The sequence below is a fragment of the Oreochromis niloticus genome, linkage group LG6 (assembly GCF_001858045.2).
Source record: "Oreochromis niloticus isolate F11D_XX linkage group LG6, O_niloticus_UMD_NMBU, whole genome shotgun sequence".
Lineage (NCBI taxonomy): Eukaryota > Metazoa > Chordata > Actinopteri > Cichliformes > Cichlidae > Oreochromis > Oreochromis niloticus.
The window spans coordinates 36323574-36347283 of NC_031971.2; the positions used below are offsets into that span (position 1 = coordinate 36323574).

Consider the following 23710-nt stretch of genomic DNA (forward strand, 5'->3'; position numbering starts at 1 on the left):
AGAACAAAGTAAATCCCCAAACGTTGAATCTGTTCATCTAGACATAGCATTTTGTCATGACAGTTTGCATATTAACGATCAAGGAACTGAACTCACAGCCTGTTGTTCACTCAGTGTGGTAGTTTCAGTCATTGTGCAAATGGACTGTTTATAAGGTTGGGAAAACCTGCAGTCAGCTGAGAAGTCACTTGGATAAGTGACGAAACGTTTCTCCCACTGAAAACATCACGTCCAGATGAACAGAATCAACTTTTTGGGAGGTTCAGCGTTCTCATGGAAGATAAAAGTGACATTATACACAACAAACTGTTGTGGGTTTCTTTCTTCCTCTAATATGTCTTACTAATGTTTTTTATTCATTTCTTATTGCATTTATTTATTTATTACCTCAAGTTAATGTAGCATCCCCATAAGCCTCCAAAGTGAAGAAACTACTGTACATTCTCGCTTGTGTAAATGAAACTCAATTGCTCTTTCAATCTCAGTCTGATCTTGACTACAGTTGAAATCTAATATTAACTATTCTTTCACCAACTCTTGAGACCTTGTGTGAACAAAGTCATTCTTTTGACTTCAGCAGGTGCAGCTTTCTACGCTAGAAAAATTGAGTTAAATTCAATTGTTTGTCACCTCAGAGACCAGGTACACTAGAGTCAGAAAATTGATTTAGCCATATTAATCCACCGCTCAGTTCTTGTGTTCCTGTGAATTGTGACAATTGTCTTGCAGTTTGTTGTAAAATGACACTGTTGGTGAATGAAATATGTGCAGTATCATTGTGAAGGCCTGGATATTAAATTGCCAGCTGTAGAATGTGTCTGAAGTCCTTGAAGAGGAAACTTTTTACTGTTGTTGTTGCTGTGTGAATGTAGCATGTAGCATGACATCACTCACACCACTGTAGCAAGCCTGGAGAGAAGGTCACTGGAAGAAATGGTATCAGTCATAGATGATCCAGACTACATACTGCACAGGAGACAACTTTCACACATAACTTTCTCAGTTCCACTGGCACAAGGACAATTATGGGAAATGTTTATTGTTTAAATTGCCTACTTATTTTTCTTGAGTTGATTTTTTTAAATATGTTTCGCTATTTAATTGTGTTCCTATCTTTTGGGTAATTTTTGTCTTATTGAGCCACTTGGGCTTGTCATCCACCCATTTTCTTCAGCGTATCCAAATCAGAATTATAGTGCAAACGTCAGGTACGCTGCAGACAAATCGTTAATCCCTCACAAGACTAAAGATACAGAGATGCAACTTATTGACAATTTAGAATCACTAGCTAACCTAGGTAGGATGTATTATATTTTATTTTAGCAAGGTATATTCTAATTTATTTAAGTAACTTTGTTCTAGGCTGTTGTAACACTTGAATTTCCCAGCTCCGGGATAGATAGATCACATCTCATCTCACCTTTTCTAATCTTATATGGTAGCGCTTCTGGGTCTGGGCTATTTTTATATTGTTAGAGAAGACTATCAAAAAAACTATACTGATCTAGTCCCTGCAGTGACGAATATTTTGAACCCTTGGCTTGTGTCTAAGCCCCACTTGCAGGTCACACCCAAATTAGTTTTTTCCAGGAAATGTCTCATTTGTCAATGAGATTAATGCTAAGCAGCAATGGAAGCTGTCTTTTAAGATAGCTGTTTTTGACACACTGCTCTGCTTTGCTAGCTTTATCAGTTAAATCTGATTCCCACAGGGCATAGAGGGTGTCTCTATGCCCTGTGGGGCATATGGTAATCAGATCCAAACAAACAGTGGGTCAAAGTGTTCGTTTGTGTTAGATGATGTGAGACAAGGTTGCTTGTACTCAGAGGAAGATTTCAATTTTGATATATGTAACATAAAGAACAAACATGAATAATTGGTTCAGCTGTTATTTAGGATGCTTTTGTTGCTCCTAATTTAGGATTGATTTCAATATGCAGGCATCCATTCATGTGGATGCCTGCATGTGGCTCATCTTTTTGAGCCACATTTCTTGTGAGACACGTGTTGCAGCCCGTGTATCATGACTTTGTAAGTTTCCACACTGGAAACAGCTTTGGCAGCAAAACATTAACCTGCACTTATGATAACAGCAAGTCCTTGATTTCTGGATAAAACAAAGGCTTTAGAAACTAATCTATCCTACACAGCAGATTTTTAAAAACTAGAGTCAGTTCAAAGATATAAAAGACACAGATAAAGTTGACCTGTTCATGTTTGTGAGGACTGGCCATCCAATGGAGGCTTGAATAAAAGCCCTTAAAGTAGTTCACCAATACAGTCTTTTTTCTGATTTAGATATTACAGTAGTGGATTATTTCCCCAAATTTACAGTGTGGATTAATTGGTCGAGCTAACAGTAAAGTCTCAAGATCTCAAGAATATGACTGAGGGGAAAAAATTAAAATTAACAAAATGGAATTTGACAACTACAGAAACTGTCTTACATGATGCTATAGCTTATTTTAGAAGGGCCCCTGGCAGTACAGCTGCAGCAGCGTGCTCAGCATGGTCTGACGCACACTGTTTCTCAAGACGCTGCTTTTATAGTCTGTGGTTGCCAATCTAGCACTAAACTAATTTATAGTAGTGCTTCAAAATAAATTTATAATCGTTTGGTAGTGGAAAAGCATATCGTTAGCTTCATAGCATAAGTGCCTAAGTCATTGTCTGGTCAAAGTGACTTAGGCAATTATGCTATGAAGCTAACGATATCTAGTTATACTAGGGGAATGTTAAGCTGTCTGTTTTCAGTCTGCCTAAAATCAACACATTCTGCAAACATAACCCTCCCTCTGCCCCAAACCCAGATTTCATGAGTGATGGGGCCACATGACACACACTACAACCCTGCTATAGATGAGGTGCTAAATCACTTTTAACCCCTATCCTGCGCACAGTCAGGGAAAATGAGTTACTAACCTAGTGTCCAGTTAAGGTATTGAATACCAATGTGATTCATGCTCTCAAGTATGAGTCTGGAGACTATCTAAACAGTGCTGGTTTGTTTGTGCCATTCCCATTTTAATGTTATGGTTCAGTTGCTGCAGGGATACTCAACCAGAAGTCTGATTATGACCCCAGTTCCAGTTCAAAAGCTATGTAAAATGTAAATTTAAAAGAAAAAGCATTGATTTTCAGATCTCATAAACCCATATTTATTCACGGTAAAACACAGAAAACATGTCAAATGTTTAAATGAAGAAAATGGACCATTTTGGGTACATACATCATAATAATTTGCAAATGTCTGGGAAGACAGGAATGAGAGGAAAGTTGTCTCATTCGTGTCTGATATATGATGCTCACCAGTCATATATCATATTTCATTGTTTCATGATGCACCAAATGTTTTGAGTTGCTGAAAGTTCCAGTTCATCATTCAGACTCTTATAATAATGTAATAGATGCCTTATGCAGTTTAGCATATTTGCAGATGCAGTTCATTGCAGATATTTGCTTCTGGGAAAGTCTGCCTCTCTGAGATGCTCTTTTTATACCCAAACATGTTACTGAACTGTTGCGAATCAAGCTAATTATTACTACCAATTATTAAAAATTTCTTCTAGGTGTTTATTTTTAGTACCACTTGTTTTTCCAATTTCCTGATCCAAGTTCCCAAACTCATAGGTCCAGGTGTGCCTTTGACTTTTGTGAGAACCATGCATTGTTACTCCAGTATACAACTACAGAGAAGATTACAAATGAATGGTGCATTTACTATATCAGGACTTTGCACATTTTATTTATTATGTATTTATTATATTTATTCATTAACAAAAAATCCTTAAGAAATTTTTCACAAGGCTTCCAGTTTGCTTGCACTGTTACAAGGCTGAGGCAGTAATTAAAGCATAACACATGAAAGCCCTAACTAATGCTGTGGAGGTTAACAGCTCTCAGCCCGAGTGTGTCCTCTGTTGAGAGAAGTTGCTGAATGCTAACCTGGTGCCAAGCAAACTAAAGATGCACTTGGACACCAATCCTCCCTTTGGAGAGAAATTTGGCAAAACACTGCGCTGGATCCAAACCAGAGACAGCACCAGAGTTTTTTGGATTGTGTGAAATTGTCTAATAAAGCAAATGAGGAAAGGTTAGCAGAGTGACAACACATTCAGGTGTAAAGCTAAGTCAGAACACTGCAAATAGGAAAGGTGGCATGTCAGGTGTCAGGTTTGAAAGTTACTGGCACATTGCATATTCATTTGCTAACATTTTATACGGAAGAAATTACCCAAAGCAGCCAGAAAGCTCTGCTATTCTGAGATCTGTTGCCCTATGAGGTTTGAACAATGTAGATTGCTCAGCTCTTTGCACTCCTTTTAGCATGAGTCATCCTATTCATACCACAGTCCCATTCAGGTTTAAGCAGATGAGAAGTTATACATGTAGTTATTGTCGATGAGACCAAAGGAACGACTCTTATAGGGTGAGATGTTCCACCTCCCGAGGTCATGGGTATGAATTTGTTTATATAAGGTCTTGAGAGTAGGTGTATTTATTTATACAGTCATCTTTTGGTTGCACAGATTCATTTTATAGCTTATGTTATTATATGCACTTCAAGGTCGATACCTAAGTGACCCTATTCTTATAGAAGAAATGTGATGAGGAACATTCTTGGCTATCAAAGTGTGAGTGTGAAATCTAATGATTTATTCCTTCTTCTTAATTCTTTTTCTTCTTCGTGTTTTGGCTGCTCCCCTTTTAGGGGGTTTCAGCAGTGGATCATCAGCCTCCATCTCACCCTATGCCTAGCATCCTCTCCCGTCACACCAGTCCTTCTGCATGTCTTTAGCTCGTAATGAATTTGCCAATGCTTAGTGATGTGAGTAAAGGACTACCTGTGCGAGCAGCCAGCCAGGCAGTCAACATTAAATCCCAATACGGAGTGAAAGTGAAGCTTTACAAACGGATTGTGAGAAAGATTTGCTGAACATGAGTGTATCTGTGTGTGCATGTTAATCCTTTGCTCTCTTTCACTCTTCCCATTATTTAGCAGCATTGTACCTCAAGGAATCATTAAGCTCTCATAAGCCTTCCCATAATGCTCTGCTGCTGAGACAGTCCCAATTCACAGAGTGACATCAGAAGCAGGGCTAGAAATAAGAGTAGCCTCATGTGTGCGTGTGTGTGTGTGTGTGTGTGTGTGTGTGTGTGTGTGTGTGTGTAAGAGAGAGAGAGGAAGAGAAAGTGTGAAAGTGTGTTAGAGTGTGTGCGTGCATGTTTGTGTGTGTGTGAGGGCCAGCTTGCGCGCTGGTTAACTCACATATGAAGGCCCATATGTGTGTGTTAACTTCTGTGTCTGTGCATGTGAGTGTGTGCGTGTCAGTCTGACGTCAATACTCCTCCAATCCATATTTAACTGCATAGTGAGGAATGCTCACAGCACCTTGTAGGTGTCTTTTCTCAGTGTATTTATAGAATGAACTAAACTGGGTGCCAGTGTGACAGGTGAAGTGTGCCTTTCCCTCCATTGTGAATGCTTGAGGATGGCTGAGCTAAAACAAGAGTGTTTATTTCTGGAATGGGTCTGCAAGGAAATGCATTCTGGTAAAAATGGGTATTACCCTTTTTTTTACATAGAAGTTTGAGTGAATGTTAAAAATACGAGGAAAGTGTTGAAATAATGCATCATCACTTATTCAAATATCTCTATGAAGCCATTTAGCCATTACAAGAAAAAACTCATCCATCAGATGAGGATTCACACTTCTCTCAAGTCATTCATGTTCCCAGGAAAAACAATGTTTCTCAACTGTAAACCAAAACGACTCAAAGAGAACTTATTTATTGAGCTCATGGGATGTCTTTACGTGGAGATATATTCACTTTCAGTCAGCTGGAAGAGTTCTTTCCATTGGTTTTGCTATTTTTGTTGATTTTTCCACCTACATGTTAGTGTGGTGATCACTTTGTGCTGCATTCATTCATTCTGAGAATTCTCCATTGATTGTACAATATGCATTCATATAAAAACATATAATAATTCCTGATTGCTGCTTCAGGAGAGAACTTTATAAAGAAATGTAATAATGCTAAATGTATATTTTAGAATAACTAGTTCCAAAAATGACTAAACATTACTTTTTCAAAATGTTTCTTTTAGCAAGCAAACCTGCATTTGCAGCATTAGTAAATGTCCAACCTAACCTGCTCCACAGAATGTTAGGTTCAAGATGACATATACAGAATCACTGCTTACTTATGAATTAGTTCTCAGGGGGAAAACCATGTTAGAAGATCCCCCAAACCTTAGTGTGTGGTTAGTAATAAGGTCTACAGTTTTAAAAGACTAAGGTTTAGAAGATAAAAGTGCTTGCAATCAACTGGTAAACCTGAATGTGCTTATAGCCAACACCATGGACTGACTAATCAAATAGATGACCACTTTCACTTGAGCGCTTAATCCATTTGTGGGGCTAAGGGATGAGTGAAGACAGATAAGCAAAGACATCCTGATATCTCTTTGTTATTCATGCCCCAGCGGTCCTTATTTGTAATTGCTTTTTAATCTGCATTATATTAAATTCAGGGAAAGTAAAGCAGCTTCAGGTGCTACTAATGGAGTAATAAAGCAATTCGTTTTTTAATCAGGCATTTAAGGCAAAAAGGAAAGCATCAACAACCAGGTGGGCAGGGCTTGGCAGAGTCGACCATTTCAGTGAGTAGTATTTTCACATAAATGCAGCTGTCTCTAACGTAAGGAAAGGTCATTTGGAAGAACTGAACGTCTTTTATTGTCATACAGAATATGTTCAATCATCTATTTGGTGATCAGACTCTAATGAACCATCATAGCAGGAGTTCCAGCAGTTATAGAAATTAGGACAGGACCCTTTGGAGTCTTGCTAATGGTGGTGAAGATGAAGATGAAGGCTTGGATGAGGCTTTGAATGACCAGGGTGAGGCAGAGCTGGGGAGAAGGCAGGTTGTGCGAATGAGAGTCTGAGAGGCAGAATGACAGAAGAGCACTATTATTTATTTGGAATCACCCAATGGTGAGCTACAATATTTCATAATACAGGGTGGGCCATTTATATGGATACACCGTAATAACATGGGAATGGTTGGTTCATCCTGTTTTCCTTCTTCACCCCAACCGGTCGCAGCAGATGGCCGCCCCTCCCTGAGCCTGGTTCTGCCGGAGGTTTCTTCCTGTTAAAAGGGAGTTTTTCCTTCCCACTGTCGCCAAAGTGCTTGCTCATAGGGGGTCATATGATATGATTGTTGGGGTTTTCTCTGTATTTATTATTGTGCGATCTATTGTACAATATAAAGCGCCTTGAGGCGACTTTTGTTGTGATTTGGCGCTGTACAAATAAAATTGAATTGAATTGAATTGAATTGATATTAAAGTCCTGTTTGTGGCACATTAGTATATGTGAGGGGGCAAACTCCTCAAAGATGGGTGGTGACCATGGTGGCCATTTAGAAGTCGGCCATCTTGGATACAACTTTTGTTTTTTCAATAGGAAGAGGGCCATGTGACACATCAAACCTATTGGTAATGTCACAAGAAAAACAATGTTGTGCTTGGTTTCAACGTAACTTTATTCTTTCATGAGTTATTTACAAGTTTCTGACCACTTATAAAATGTGTTCAGTGTGCTGCCCATTGTGTTGGATTGTCAATGCAACCCTCTTCTCCCACTCTTCACACACTGATAGCAACACCGCAGGAGAAATGCCAGCACAGGCATCCAGTATCCGTAGTTTCAGGTGCTGCACATCTCGTATCTTCACACCATAGACAATTGCCTTCAGATGACCCCAAAGATAAAAGTCTAAAGGGGTCAGATCGGGAGACCTTGGGGGCCATTCAACTGGCCCACGACGACCAATCCACTTTCCAGGAAACTGTTCATCTAGGAATGCTCGGACCTGGCACCCAAAATGTGGTGGTGCACCATCTTGCTGGAAAAACTCAGGGAACGTGCCAGCTTCAGTGCACAAAGAGGGAAACACGTCATCATGTAGCAATTTCAAATATCCAGTGGCCCTGAGGTTTCCATTGATGAAGAATGGACCCACTATCGTTGTACCCCATATACCACACCAAACCATCACTTTTGTTGTTCCAACAGTCTTGGAGGGATCCATCCAATGTGGGTTAGTGTCAGACCAATAGCGGTGGTTTTGTTTGCTAACTTCACCATTCACATAAAAGTTTGCCTCATCACTGAACAAAATCTTCTGCGTGAACTGAGGGTCCTGTTCCAATTTTTGTTTTGCCCATTCTGCAAATTCTGTGCGCCGATCTGGGTCATCCTCGTTGAGATGCTGCAGTAGCTGGAGTTTGTAAGGGTGCCATTTGTGAGTAGCTAATATCCGCCGAAGGGATGTTCGACTAATGCCACTCTCCAGTGACATGCGGCGAGTGCTACGCTGTGGGCTCTTGCTGATTGAAGCTAGGACAGCCACTGATGTTTCTTCATTAGTGACAGTTTTTTTTGCATCCACATTTTGGCAAATCCAACACTGAACCAGTTTCACGAAACTTAGCAAGCAGTTTGCTAACTGTAGCATGGGAGATGGGTGGTCTCGTAGGGTGTCTTGCACTGAAATCTGCTGCTATGACCCGGTTACTGCGTTCACCAGATATCAACACAATTTCGATCCGCTCCTCACGTGTTAACCTCTTCGACATGTCAATGGCTGTGAACAAAGAGAAACTTGTAAATAACTCATGAAAGAATAAAGTTACGTTGAAACCAAGCACAGCATTGTTTTTCTTGTGACATTACCAATAAGTTTGATGTGTCACATGGCCCTCTTCCTATTGAAAAAACAAAAGTTGTATCCAAGATGGCCGACTTCTAAATGGCCACCATGGTCACCACCCATCTTGAGGAGTTTGCCCCCTCACATATACTAATGTGCCACAAACAGGACTTTAATATCACCAACCATTCCCATTTTATTACGGTGTATCCATATAAATGGCCCACCCTGTAGATTAAACTTGTTAAGTCATGTTATTTCCCAGGGAGTAAAAACTGGGAACTTTCCTGGAGCAATTTTCCTTTTCTGTTGGAATATTTTTCTTTGTATTTTGATTTGTGGTCTTTATTTCTCTAGAGCATGCACATGTTATGGCATTGTTTACAATTAGTATGTTATCAGGTGTTTGCTAGGCAACACAATGACGTCTTAACATCATGTCTAATTGCAGTTTTGTGTATATAAACTAATATTAAGTTAGGTTTAAACTGATATAAAGAGTTATAGATGTGTAATGAGTACACATGGATCATTTTAGCCCATTGGTAGGTTTTTAAGTTAATATACTGAAATATCATATCTGATACATATAAGAACCTTACACATATCAGATTATGAAAGAAGAATATTATAGCTGCCATAAAATCTGGTTTATAAAAGTTAGAAAACTTTTTTTTTTTTTTAAATATGTTTGATAATATTGACACATAAAATTCAGTCCATCTTTCTAAAAAGAAAGATTTGGGCTATGAATTTCTTCACCCATAGTTCCTGTACAGTCCAGATTATCCACTTATTGCACTTAATTACACACTTAATGTTTTGGCTGTGTTTTAAAAAATTATTATATAAGCTTTGTGCCTTTGTATTAAGGATAAGAAGAGGGTATAAGATAAAAACGATCTCAAAAGCATTAATTCTGGATAGCAAGGGTCAGTGTTGGTCAAGTTACTTGAAAAAAATAATCAGTAACTAATTACTGATTACTTCCCCCCAAAAAGTAATCCCGTTACTTTACTGATTACTTATTTTCAAAAGTAATTAATTACCTAGTTACTTAGTTACTTAGTTACTTTTTAAAAACACGATTTACAACCTGAATAGGTGATAAAGCGATAGATCTTTCAGCCCAATTCTACTTTTTCTGCATAATTCATCATACAAAATGTAATCAAATGGAAAAGTCTCTTTTTAAAACTTGGTTTTATTAGTTTAATCTTTTAACTTTATGCATCAAGCAAAAATTAAATTATATGCAAAATTCTCTGACTGGAAGAAATTTGTTTAACATTTAAACCTATTTTCTGCACATTCCAGCACATAAAATAAAATATTTTTTTGTGTTTACACTCAGTCTTTCAAATAAATGCAAGTGAAACACAGCAGAAAATAAATAAAATCAAAGACTCAGCGGTCCTGTTGCTCTATTTTCACCTGTATAGCAGGCGGATGTTTGCCTGGTGCAGGTGCCACAGCGGTCAGTGGAAGAATCGGCGAGTTTCTCTGTGAATTTCTCATTCTGTGGTAGCGCACTCGGTGCTTGCTCGGAAGTTTAGGGGTTTTTTTCGCTGTAAAAAGAAGTTTTCTTCCCACGCAGTGAACAGCGGACGCTAATGTTTTTGTCACTTTTTACGGAATCAAACTCAAAATAAGGTCAGTACTTCCACGCTTTGAACGCTGCATGCTCATACTCTCTCTGCACTCGATATATTATCCATTGTTGATCTGCACACAGCTGTTGCCACGAACGTCGCACTCGCTTACGTCACTGTCATGAGACACTCTCGCAAAAAAATCACGGTTTTAGTAACGCACTAATGCAGCGTGCTTATGGGAAAGTAACAGTAATCTAATTACCGTTTTTGCAATAGTATTTCCTTACTTTACTCGTTACTTGAAAAAAGTAATCGGATTAGTTACTGCCCATCTCTGGCAAGGATACATTTCTTTGAAGCTTTATATGAACTTATTGTTTTTGTATATTTTAATTCTAAAGTTAGTTTAAAAGTTAGTTGTCCTTGATTAAGGTGTTAAGTATTGCATATTTAAATGTACTTCATATAAACTGGCACACTAGAGCATGTTCTTGTACAGACTTAAAATTTCCCATTTTGAAAGATTATGTTTTAAGGCAGATTCCAGGAGGCCGAAGTGCTGCAGCGTTACTTTGATCTCTCTCACAGAAATCCTTGCACATTGAAAATGATGTTAAAATATGTATTGAGAGCCACTCCAAGAAAAAGAAATGGAAAACATGACAACCTTGGTGGGCCTATGTATGAAAAGTGAAAAACTTTGAGTGTTATTTAGAAGAAGAAAAAACATGATGTTGTTATTAGTGTCTTTGCTAAGATGAGACTTTTAGTGTTTTAGAAAACATTTTAATTAAGAACTGATGTGTAGCTGTGTGTCAAATCCCTGAAAAAAAATCCAGAACATTAAAAACTCTGGTTTTACAAATTAATTTATTCAATTAAGGCCATTACCCGTGTCCCATTCTTGAGGGTATGAGTCTATCCACTAACAGTTGTTTTTTTAGTTAGCAGTTGCAGCTGTTTCACATTTTAATTATTGCAAATATTGCAGATATTCTTCTAGTAAATTCATTACTAATACTGAAATATTTCTGAAATATAGAGAGCATTTAAGGACTCATTCTTTAAAATATAAACAATCTCAGTCATCTTTCAGAAAATTACTTCCTGTGTCGTTAGTTTTAGTTTTACTGTCTTTGATATTGTGACCTTGTTTCATCTCTTTATGTTTTGAATCTAGCAAGAATGAATAACAGCAGCTCTCACTTCAGAAGGCTTTGTTGTTGCAACTAGGATGAAAAACTCAGAAACGGGTAAATTCTTCCAGCTCTGACCCAGAATCAGTCAGTGATGACATTTGAAATGCAAAAATGTGTGAATTATTAACGAGCGTCTGCAACCCACAACCCTTTAAATTTAACCTCAGTGATTTTAATTTAAGTTCAGGGACTGAACGTGTCTTAATACTTCATTCAGAGTTACTCTAAATCCCTCTCCAATAAACACACTGTTTATGTATATGATATTTTAATCAGTTCTCCAGATAATTTCAGCAAAAATGATCACCTAAAGTGATTAGTCAATAACAAAAAAAATGTCATGGCCAACGTAAAAAAAATGCAAATATGAAAAAAAGAATAAAATTATTAAAAATACAAGATTGATAAAGCTGAAAGTGTGACGAAATAAGCTAAATGGTTTGTAATGACAAACATAAATTAGGGTGCTTTTAAAAGAGGTTCTAATAGATGAAGCATAAAAACTGGAAGCAGTTTTTCCAAGTCCACACTTGCAGTGATTGCCAGTCAGTACATTGAGTCTGATATGGCCTGGAGCACCAGCCTAGCACAGAGGTGATGTAAAAAGGCAGCTTTGCCACGATACCTTTGAAGATGAACAGAAACATATCCCTCTGACGTCCTTCAGACGGCAAAGACCACCCAACTTTTCCATATGACATACAATGATGAGTACTATAAACAACAGCAGTAATAAATGTAAAGGGCAGAATGATAAACAGCATCCAAGGGCTTGAACAGGAGGCAGTAGCATAGCTATAAATCACATCACAGTAATCCACAGCAGACAAAAAATGGCTTCAACTGCATTTTTACTGCAAAACACTGAAAATGTTATTCTGGTTCTATTACCAAATGCAAGGAGCCATAAAACAGTAGTCATACACCTTTATCCTGAATACATCACAACTTCATTATATGCAACTGCTTTCCTGCAGGATCAAAGAGATAAAGAGAGCAGAAAGCAGAAAATTAAGAACATGTAGTCTTACAAATCAGTGGAAGATGTAACGATCTGCAATAGAAGTAAACAATCACAATATTTATTTATTTTTTTATCTTTTACACAACTTCTGTCCAGCACGGCAAAGGAAGTTTGGTAACTGCAGGAATTCAGAGATGCAAAAAATCAACTTTAAAAACTTTTCAATGACAGAACACAAGACAAGTCTGACAACGATCAAACTTTGATCAAATGATCAAAATTTAGAATACAAATTAGTTAAACTTTGGTCAGATTAGTTTGTACTGTGTGTCTCAAAGATAAGCCTACTGAAACCTTTGTCTCGCACATCTGCCTTGTCATCCAGTCTTCATGGCCAGGCTGATAATTGGGAGGCACCAAAATTCAAAGCAGCCCTGTCCCACACTTTGAGCTTTACTGCCATCCACATACATGAGAACAAATGTAATCACCTGCCAGCTGTTACAAGGAAGAAACAATGTGTGTAAACCTGCTTTTAATCCTGTTTAACATAATAATCTATGGGGACTGATTCACTTTTCAAGTGGTCTTTAGAGGAACTCCAGCTTTTGGCACTTCTGCGACCTCGCAGGATCCCAGAGGTTGCCAGTTGGCTTAACTCAGACATATTTCAACAGTGATTTCGTGGGCCTGCTAAAGAGGGCATTCCTGTCCACTCTTTGACTGCATCCTATCATTGTTGGTTCAGCCCTCACTTTTGAAATGAAAGCCATGTTATGAATGATTTGAAACAGCAAACACTGACTCATTGTGCAAGGCTGCAAAGCATATGCAGCCCTGCACAAAAACTGATATAGTCACCTGGGGATGAAACACTGAACCTGACTTGGGCGCTAAACCTAAAATTCATACTTGCAGTTTAAAAGAAAGCAGACGCATAAGCATTTGCACAACAAAAAATCCCTGTATATGTTTAATAATAGACAAATCAAACATACAAGACACGACGTCTCAGCCAGACAATTGTCTGACACTTAATCAACCATAAGTGAAAACTGAAGGCCTCAAAGAGTAGGATTGCAGGTGCATCATGCTGGATTTCATCAGAATGTGCAGGTGTTTGAACTTTAAGGACTTCTTGCATGTTTTATGATCATACAACTAGACAGCATTATTTTGACTGCAAAGAAAGGTGAATGGAAACTGTCTCTCTTTTCAACGAGGTAGTGCTGAAGGAGAGAAAAAGAACCCCAATACTATAAATAAGCTTCAAATTACTTCCTGGAACTGTGACATCAAAATGCCATTGTGCTATATTAGCTATTGTCCTTTTAGATTATGTCATTAGTGTCAATAATCAAGTTTTGGTGTCTATTAATAGAAAGCAGAACAATGATCAATGGGCTGGATGTGGTGAAAACTAATGGATGGAGATATTTCTGTACCATATCTATCATTTCTGGGTTAATAGTGATTGAATAATAGTCTAATCCTGTTTACTGAAAGCTGCCTTCTTATATTTTCATGATTTCAAATACTCAGCAATACAAAAGCCCTCTTTCATAAAATTGATGTCATTGATGATTCCCTTGATAAACCGCAAAGCATCGATATCGTGTGCAGATTACATCATGAATGATGGCGTTTGGTATTCATGAATATTTCATAAGCTTGAGGGGAAGAAGAAAGCATTGCATAATTTATCACATATGGAAAAGGATGTGCGAATACTAAAATCCAGTCATATCTGTCTTTGGTGCTGACGTTGGCACAGCTGGCCATTAATAATCTCTTTGGTGAGAAAGATAAATAATATATGAAATCACTCATTACAGAAGGCTTCAAGACCTAAAGTGCTGCTGTAGACAGAGTGCTGCGGTGGCACAGATTTTGATTTTCTTTTATAGAATAACAAATTGGTCCAAATTGCTTTCCATCAGTACAAATTAAATCTGCATCTTTGGAGCAGGCATTATGCCGGGTGAATACACAGTGGGTGGACTGGGGATAGAAACTGTAAATTGCCTCAAGATGTTCTCTAAAGTAACAGATTTATTGAGATGCTCTATTCTTCGAGTTACTTGGAGTTTATGGAATCAAGAAAAGTTGATTTTCTGAGAAAGGCAGACTCTTCAGACTCTGTAGTGTGGTGTTTAATAGCAGAGTCATCAGCCACAGCATTAAAGCCTCGCCCAATTTTGTGAACGTCTCCCCCGTGATGCCAAAATAGCTCTGATCCATGGGTGGATGCACACAGGGCATTCGTTTGCCACCTGTGGTTTGCAGTGGTCGGGTGCTGGCAGTGTATCATTTAAGTGTCATGTGCTGTGATGTCACCTGTTTTTCTAAAGCATCTTGGAACTTCCCACTTCACCAGATAAAGCGCTCTGGGTACAGTTTTTATGAAGGGGTAAATTAGGTTTTAATGCTGCAAAGTTCAGGATTTTAAAATGGGGAGTCTGTGGGGAATTTTAACAAATAGCTTTTAACAATTAAGTCCAAGATACTAAATATGTTCAACATTCTAGTTTGCAAGTCACACAAGTGTGCTGTTGAACTTTACAGTGTGCAATTTACACAATATTCAAAAATATACAAATGAACATTGTTTTAAATAAATTAGAGGAGGATTTTTTAATGTTCTGTCCTCTCTCAATGATGTTATGAATACGCAAATGTATCTAGTTTAAATATATTTGCGAATGTTTCTTACGTCATGGAGAGAGCAGCACAGGTTCAACTATCCACATTACACTGCAGAAAGTTGGTAACTGGGGCAGGATCGACTTCCAGTCCCCTTGAATGACTCCTGCTCGCATATGCTTGTCTTATTATTGGGGAGCTCCGAAAAACTTTCTACTTCCAGCAAATTAATCTGAAAACAGCTTTCATCTGTCAAACTGTGCAGATGCACCACTCTGCTCGGTGAAAGTTAAAAATCAAAAAGAAGCACAGAACCATGTTTCTGATCTGCAACCAAGTTTTTTAGCTCTTAAAATATGAAGGGATTCTTTAATATTGATACGTTATTAACCCTCTCGTGCCAACTCAGATCTAAAGTTTATTTTTCTGTTTTGTTATTTTCCCTCTCAGCTGCATGATCAAACACTTTTGGAGATCCTGAGATCAGGTTGTATGTGATGTACAAATGCATCCACCACCATTTTTTGAAGTTTGTCAAACATTTGCTGAAATGGTCACCTAGAAAATCATCATCCCATGTCATAGATCGCAAGGTTTTGAGTTGTTGGAATGCTTAAATTCTGTTCATAGTCAATTATTTTTTTCTTTGATTCTTAGTATTTCTTCTTTGTATATATTTTGTTTCTTAAGTTCCTATTTTAGGTTATGGTGTTTGTTAAAGTTTGCTAGTTCCTTTGTCCTGTTTTGCCTTCTGTCTTCCATCTCTGTTGTGTCTTTGTGTTAAGTTTATTTTCATGTCTGAGAATCCCATTTTAATTAATTTTCCTACTTCTTTTATTTTAGTAAGTTGTCTTACATCTAGTTATGTGGATTGTGTACACCTGAGTCTCATTTCCTCCCAGCTGTCTAATCCCCATTAGCCCTCAGTGTGTGAGTATATAAAGCAGTCTAATGAAATAGCTTGATTTTTATTAAATCCTGCCTCCCTCCCGAGTCCGTACTTGACTCTTTTTCCTTTAGCCGTGTGACAAAAATATACCTCGGGTTTCAAACGACAACAAATTAAACTCCATCAATTGCCCACATTTCATATTGCATCACAAAGGTTTCTGGAACAAAGTGGTCATGAAGCTAAAATCTCTGTACATCTGATTCCAACAATCTCTGTAAAGGTTATTCAAAGTTTTAGGTGTGCTGGACCAGGAGTTATGTCAAACATACATGGAAGAACTGAATCACTCAAGAGTCCATCTGGCCTCGCTGGATGATGTGTAGAAAGTGAAGAAAGAGAATGACAATCTATTTAGACTTAGTGTGCTGGAAATCATGGTGGACTGTTTTTCCTCTTCTTTCCTTATACGATGGAGCAAATTTCCTTAAAACAATAATTTCCCGGGGTTCACATCTCTGACTTTGATCACAGAACTCCCACCAACTTGTTCTTCAAACTTTTTGTTTACAAAGGACAACCAGTCAGAACCAACTTTGCTTAAAGGAATAGATGAGCTGCTTTCAGGCACAGAAGAACTGAGAGGCTGCACCATGTGAACAGAATAGTGATTATTTTGAACTGTGAGTGATACAGAGCTACTCCAGCAGAGTCCAAGAGTAAAAACATATTGATGCACATGATGGATCCACTTTAAGATCAGTCAGATTGTTCTGAAGAAATCTCAGGCAGTATATTTAAATGTGCAGTCAATTAAATGTGAACATTTTCATAATAAGCTGTATAATAATACCATTAGGCTCATGGACTAAAATTAGTTAGATTCTCTGGACTAATTATTCCTGAAAACCAGCTTTATGCGTACATCCCTTGGGCCACTCGGGGCTAAGAGCATTTACAATAGCAACAGTAAAGCTGTGTTTAAAGCAGATAAAATTAACTTGGTGTGCTTATTACACGCTGAGTTCCCTTGTTATACAGTGAGTGGCAAATGCAAATGCACAGGACTTATTTTGGAAACACTCTAATGTATTAGAAGTTAGCTGATATTTATTGAGTTTCCCTGTTGTTCTTTTGTGGCTCTTTAGCCATTGAATCCAGCACAGTGTTCATCAGCTATGATAAATAGTTCTATGATAGCCATGAGAGTGCTTTAAGGCTCCACAGAGTTGTAGACAACGACTGACTCAGCTGATTCTGTTGTGGGGTGTTGCTCCCACTGTAGACGGGGAAAAAATATTGATTGTAGCAGCTTTAATTTGAGGATCTGTTTTTACTAAATATAACAGGGTCTCATGCTGGGTTCAGTTTCATGGGTTCAGTTTTTCTGTGCATTTGTTAAATATATATAAAAGTCTGTTGAATAAAATGTCATTCCAAGTAAAGCAGGTAGTGAGATGATTTATTGGGGTTTAAGGCTAGTGTGGTAGCAGGATCTGAGCAAAGAGCAGTCACCGCCATTTGTCTCTGTGGTTGTTTTCTTCTGTCTCAGTGCCCTCTTCACACAAACAAACACAAATCCACGCTGGTACCCCTTCGGTCAGGCTCTGACGGGTCGAGCGAGCGCTGACATTGGTGAGATGTGGAATAATATATGTGAGGGGAGAGAGGGAGGGAGGGGAGGAGAGAGAGGAGAGTGGGGAGCCAGAGGCTGACAAACGGAGACAGCGAAAGAGGAAGAACAAAAATGGAGAGAGCATTTTTTATCAGAAGTAGTCTCTGTGGTTAGCGTAATTATCTCCTCCTAAACTTTGAATAACTTTTCATTGGCCGCTAAATTACAACTATAAATAACAACCTAATGTACTCCCCCCGTCCTGCACTCAAACCGTCAAGAGAATTTAGGACAGAGGAAACATTATTACACCCTCTCCCTCCTCCTCTCCTTCTTTGCTCTTCCTCCTCCACCTCCATCTCTGTGCCCGCCCTCGGCCTCCGCCTCTCCTCCGGTCCCTCTCTTCCTCGCCCTCGCTGGGTTTCACTTGGAGGACATGGTGTAGCAGCCGTGTGGGTGCCACTGCATGTCACGAATGCGCCTAATGGACTGCATCTGGGGGCAGCGGGCACCAAACTCATTGAAATGCCTGTAATCACCCTTCTCCAGCAGAAACTGGCTGCCACGGTAGCCGGGGAACTGGTAACCCACCCAACTGAGGAGAGAAAAAGGGAGAAGAGAGGCAAGGATAGAGAATAAATAGAGAGGGATTACAAGGTTGGACAGCAAACTGTTCAGCAGAGAAAATGTGAGGCAGCAAAAAAAAGCACGAGGTGAAACAGAAGCAGCAGACAAGTGAGAAACGTGATGAAAGATGCTAGAAGGACACATGCTAATAATTGAGGGAGAGTAAACATCGAACAAATGAAGTCATCGATCTGTTTATCGTGCTTCTAGGTGTTAAAGCACAGAGTCGTCTGCCTTCCAGCTGCCTGTTTGGAGACTGCGGGTAGCAGTCCAAATAAAGTAATCACAGCCGATAAAACAACAGTGTACGCTGCCTGCCACGCCTCTGGGAGCGCAGACAGAGACATGGAGCTGCTGACGTTCGTGACACCCTCATGTAGCTGCTGATGAAAAAGCCTCTATTCCTGAGCACATTCCCAGACAGAGTGCTGTTTCTGTCAGTTTAAGAATGACGTCACTGATGTAGAAATGGTACAAGGAGCTGGACTTTTTTTGACGCAGCTGTTGCAAAAGCAGAGTGTGGTGTTTGTAGTCAGTGCTGCTGAAAAATGCATGATTTATCAACCAGAAGGCTGGAAAAGGTAGCAGAGTTACAGCTTCACAGTCAGCCTTACAGAAAATGCAGGTCTTCTAGATTTCTGTTTGTTCACAAGGCTGATAGCACTCGTATTTGGGGCTTGAAACAGTTCAAGCCTTGGTCTTTCACACTTGCGACAAACACCCCCAGACTGTTAAGGTTAACTAATTAAGATGTTATACATTGTTTATTGAATTCTAAAAGAATAGGAAGTGTAAAAACTTTATGAAAGCTGAGTTTTATGGGGTGCTTTGCTAGCTTGTTACCTCTTTGACAGCAAGACTTGTTGAAGCTGCTGCACCCAAATCTGGCCCACAACCACAAACTCTTGTTTTATACTAATGTTTCATGGTTTTGTTGGAATCACATAGCATATAGCAAGTTCATTTGTGAGCTTTGCATGTGCTGTTAAGCTGACTATTACTTTCAAAAAGATCCAGGTTAGCTTAAGCCCTGTTTCCAGTCTTTATGCAAAGTTAAGCTAGCTGGATGTTGGTTGTAGCCTCATATTTACCACACTACAGAGTGGTGTTATTCTACTCATTTAACTCTCTGGCAAAATGCAATAAGATGTTGTAATTTCACAACCTACTCACGTTCCACAGCTGACCATGATGCTGCCCACCCTGTCAGTGAAACCATAGGAAAACAGGCTGGGAACGTCATCATCCATGATTTCCATCTTGCGGCCCTTGAACTCTCCGACCTCATACAAGCATATCTTGTGCTTCTCAGGATCCTGCGAGGTGGCGGGCACGAGGAAGGAGATAAAGAGAATAAGGATGGAAAGAAGGCAATAAAAGTAGAGCAAACTTACACAGTTGAGTGGCTGGAACATAGGACTCACCATGCGGACAGGCCTGAAGGACAGCAGGTAGTCATTCTTCTGGCAGTTGCTCCAAGAGTCCCAGCGGGGGTACTCGCCCTTCTCCAAGATGAACATTTCTCCACAGAAGTTCATCTGCTCAAAACCCACAAAGCTGAGGACGGGGAAAAGGTCAAGAGGAAGGAGAGTGATCATTGAACGTCCCTCAAGAAGAGTCAGCTCACTGATTACACTCAAATGAATGAGCTGACTCCTCTTGAGGAGTGTGCAGCTTGTAAATGTCTTATAGCATCTTGGCCTCTGCTGCTTTGATTTTTAAATGTGTCCCTTGTTACACTACTCCTTATCTCCTTGCTTTTATTTTCTTTTATTAACTGACATGCTTCCATCACTGTGGTGCGTTGTGTGCTTTATTATGTTAGCAGCCAAAGTTCTCTCCACTGCTGTACTCGCTGCAAAATCACTCGGGATAAAAGCATCAGCATAATGCCTAAATGCAAAGTGGGGAAATGTCGCATAATGGTGGAGTGTAGCTGTTAAATCACCTGCTCTTCTCTCAGAGGAGTGTGGGTGCTGCTGGGTACCACACTAGCACATGTGGGTGTATACATGTCACAGCACGCAATCGGAATACTTACGGCCCACAGTCGACACGCAGGGAGCGCACCTTGTCCATGCCCAAGTCACACACATTCATGCACTCGCCGTTGATCTCAATACAGCGGCCCTGGAAATTCTCCTGGTCGTAAACCCACATCTGAACGATTGCAGTGGGGAGCAAAGAAAATAAGAACCGAGGTCACTGAGGTAGATTCAGAATCAAGGGGAGATATATGAAGCAGGAAGTGTGACACGGGGAGATGAAGATGAAGTGCCAATGTTGTTATGACAGCTACCTCCACAGTGATTTAACACACTGGGGGTTTTTTCTGTCAGTTATAGTTGTCAGCCACCCCCTCAAAGAGCTATAAGAACCAGCAGGTCGCGCTAACAGACGTCAGCTCACAAGGTAAACTGTTACAGTGGTGTGAGGCCAGCTGCTTCCCACTGTGTGAAAAATACTGTATGCTGTATTTGTGATGTTTAATCATCTGTTTTATATGTGTGTGTGTGTGTGTGTGTGTACTGTACCTTGTAAGATGTTAAGCCCATCTCAGACATCTTGGTCTGAGCTGCTTTCCCATCAGTCTGGGAAGCAGACTTGGATTTCTCTCCTCCAGCAGACATGACGACTGGGATAAAAAAGAAGCTGTTATAGCTCTAGTTTGACTGTCACACTAAGAGGTTGTACAAAAATTATTTTCTTGAGAATGGGGTCTAATGATTTGTTATTCAGGGAACAAGGCCTTTAGCTTTGATATGTTCTTCTGATCCTGTTGAAGTTGAATTAGGAATGACCAAAAATAGCAAAAATGAGGGTCATTCTTTACAGACTCTTTTCTTTATACATTCGTTATTTTTACTATTTTTACCTTCCTGTTAGAAAAATTTCTGTTTTGCTCAGAAGGTTCAAAGATTCATACATCCTAAGTCATTTCTGTACAGTTTCTAAGCATGCTGTATTTACAAAGCTGCCACATGTGTGTTGAAGTAATCGGCATTAAAAGAACCAATCAGAAAATGTCCCAAAAACCTCTACACAACACAACACCTACTTCACAACAAAAGCTAAAAAAAACACTCATCAAAAGCAGATTTTAGTAGCATGAAGCTTTTCTTAGCTCTGAGTCTGAAATGGTGCACTTTCAATGGTGCATTTGTGAAACCAGCTTGATTCCCAGATCCTAGTCAGAAGTTTCAAATGTAAACATTAGTTTCTAAACTCTGATGCTTTTTTCTGAATATGCCCAAGTGCATTTACTCTCAGCTGCTAGCTGCGTACAAAAGAAAAATCGCATTTTACCACCAACAGTTGACTTCAGTTATAATTAACTTCCTAGATTGTCCCCTGGGTTAGCGAAAAGTTTTTATCTTTCTGTTCTGTTCAGTATGTTTGTCCACTGTCTTACCTGTGGCTGTGTGTGCGTAAAGGAGTAGACTCAGGCCTGAGACTGGTGGTCTGTGTGAGAGTGCGCGGGGCCCCTCGTCGCTTTTATACGCTGGCGCCCAGAGAGAGGGGATTATAGACACAGAAACAAACTCGCTGAGCTCACAGCCCCCACAGAATAGAAATACCCCCATCATCAAAGAGAGAGAGACGGGCAGAAAGAGAGACAGAGCATATGGTTGAAAGAATATGAGGAAGAAAATATGACAAACTCAGATATATCAACATATGTTCGACCTCAGATGACTTAACCGCATCTGGAGTTATAATCAGGATTAACTTTTGTTTTAGCCAAATGTTAAAACAGGCAAATGTTGAGAATTTTGAATTTCAAATGAAATCAAATACATTTTTCTGTTCAATTTTTTTCTTGACGTCAGTGATCTGCTACATTTTGATAGGTTAACAAAAGACAAAGGAACCTTATAAAAGCTTGCTCATGGTATGAACTCGTGCACCGAGTGAAAGAAATGACAGTCCGGCTGGAGTAACGTGAGATAATGCACTATTCTACGCCCTTTACAGTTTCAGTCTAATGACAGCCGAGCTGACCAGGTTCACATTAATGAGCCTATTGCAAAATCATTCCCTCCTGTTCCCTTCAGTGCTATAAAAAAAAGAGGCGCTGGGAAAAACAATAACAGGAAAAACAATAAGCTGTGAGAAGCAATAACGGTCCAGTGCCTGCACCTCAGGGTGAGCAAAGAGGTTCAAGGTTTGCATGGACAATAATCTGATTCTGTCTCTGTTCATCTCAGTAGGAGAAGGCTTTTCTATCAAAGCTTTGCCTTTTTTTCCCTGTATGGGTCAGTAAAATGTTACAGTGAGTGTTAGCTGGAAAATGTAAAAAGTGTTTGAGATGTTTATTTCAAAGCACTCACAAGAGAACAAGCAAAACAGTCGTAGTTGTAGCTGGCGAGGTCGCGTGTTGTGCTTCATTAAGGCTTCAGATGACGACAGGAGGGAAATAGGAGGTGCAGCTGAGTGCCACATGAGATTGTGAGCATTCAGGTAAAGCCATTCATGTCTTCAATTCAATGGTCAGACTTATTAATTTTGAAACTTGAATTTGCTCAAATCATTACGCTCAATTAAGCATCATTGAAAGGTCAGTGGAGGAAGTGATGCAGGAGTGAATCAGACCCAGTGAAGTGGCTGAGGACTGCAGAGAGTCTCTTGAAGAAGAAAAACAAGGGAAGCAGGAAACGGCACAATAATACACATGAAAATGGATTTAGCAGAGCCGTGGAGGGGCCAGCACTATTACCTCTTGGCTGTTAGCTGGTTCTGGGTTTAAACTGATTGGGGCATTGCATGTAGGTGTCTTCCCACACTCCAAAGACATGTTAGAGACAGATGGACAGAAAACAATTTCTATAAGCAAAAGTGAAAGTAAATTAATGGATGCTGCAGTGGTTAGCAATGTCGCCTGAACCAGCCGGAGTCTTTCTGTGTGAAGTTTGCATGTTCTCGCTGCACTTTGGGTTCTCTCTTGGTGCTACAGGTTCCTCCTAGAGTCTAAAGACATGCATGTCACATTAACTGGCGATTATATTTCACTATAGGTGTGAATGTGAGTGTTATCTGTGTCTCTGAGTTGCTCCTGTGATGGACTGGTGACCTGTCTTTACCTCGCCTTTCTCCCGATCACAGCTGGAAACACATTTAATTTAACCACCTGTTATGTGTCTGCTCCTTAAGCTAAAGATGCAGATTCAATTGTTTTCTTTCTGTTCTGGTTAGAGACAGCTTTACTGTTTTCTGAACAAAGTTGTACACTCTGCTGTATGATATTTTCCTTTTTTAACTTCCTGCATACAATACCCTTCATAACCTAGATCAAGATTCTTCAAGAATCTTTATTTTATTATATTTAAACCCATAAGATGGTTCATATAATCCAATAGTCCAATGCATTGTTTTTGTAATTGGATAAACTATTTCCAGCTGTTCTGAAATGATTAGAACATTTTTTTGTGATGACCAGTTGATCTTTTAGTATA

At 39.3% G+C, this 23710-nt stretch overlaps 2 protein-coding genes across 3 annotated transcripts in view; one reads left to right on the forward strand and one right to left on the reverse strand.

Annotated features, from left to right (window-relative positions):
* The window catches only part of cryba1l2 (crystallin, beta A1, like 2), a 56515-nt gene that overhangs the window by 20645 nt on the left and 12160 nt on the right, over positions 1 to 23710 (forward strand). The gene's annotated exons all lie outside the window — the stretch shown is intronic.
* On the reverse strand, positions 17457 to 22661 carry LOC100705765 (beta-crystallin B1). Of its 2 annotated transcripts, XM_025908033.1 has the most exons (7): positions 22589 to 22661; positions 21670 to 21759; positions 20792 to 20892; positions 20299 to 20417; positions 19682 to 19814; positions 19431 to 19573; positions 17457 to 18225 (listed from the first exon to the last, which is right to left on the reverse strand). In XM_025908033.1, the coding sequence occupies exons 1-7, from the start codon at positions 22644 to 22646 to the stop codon at positions 18054 to 18056; spliced, it is 816 nt and encodes a 271-aa protein (XP_025763818.1). In that variant the 5' UTR covers positions 22647 to 22661; the 3' UTR covers positions 17457 to 18053. The 2 variants fall into 2 exon arrangements, with proteins under 2 accessions (XP_025763818.1, XP_003448037.2); XM_003447989.5 differs by lacking the exon at positions 22589 to 22661 and having other exon boundaries at positions 21670 to 21856.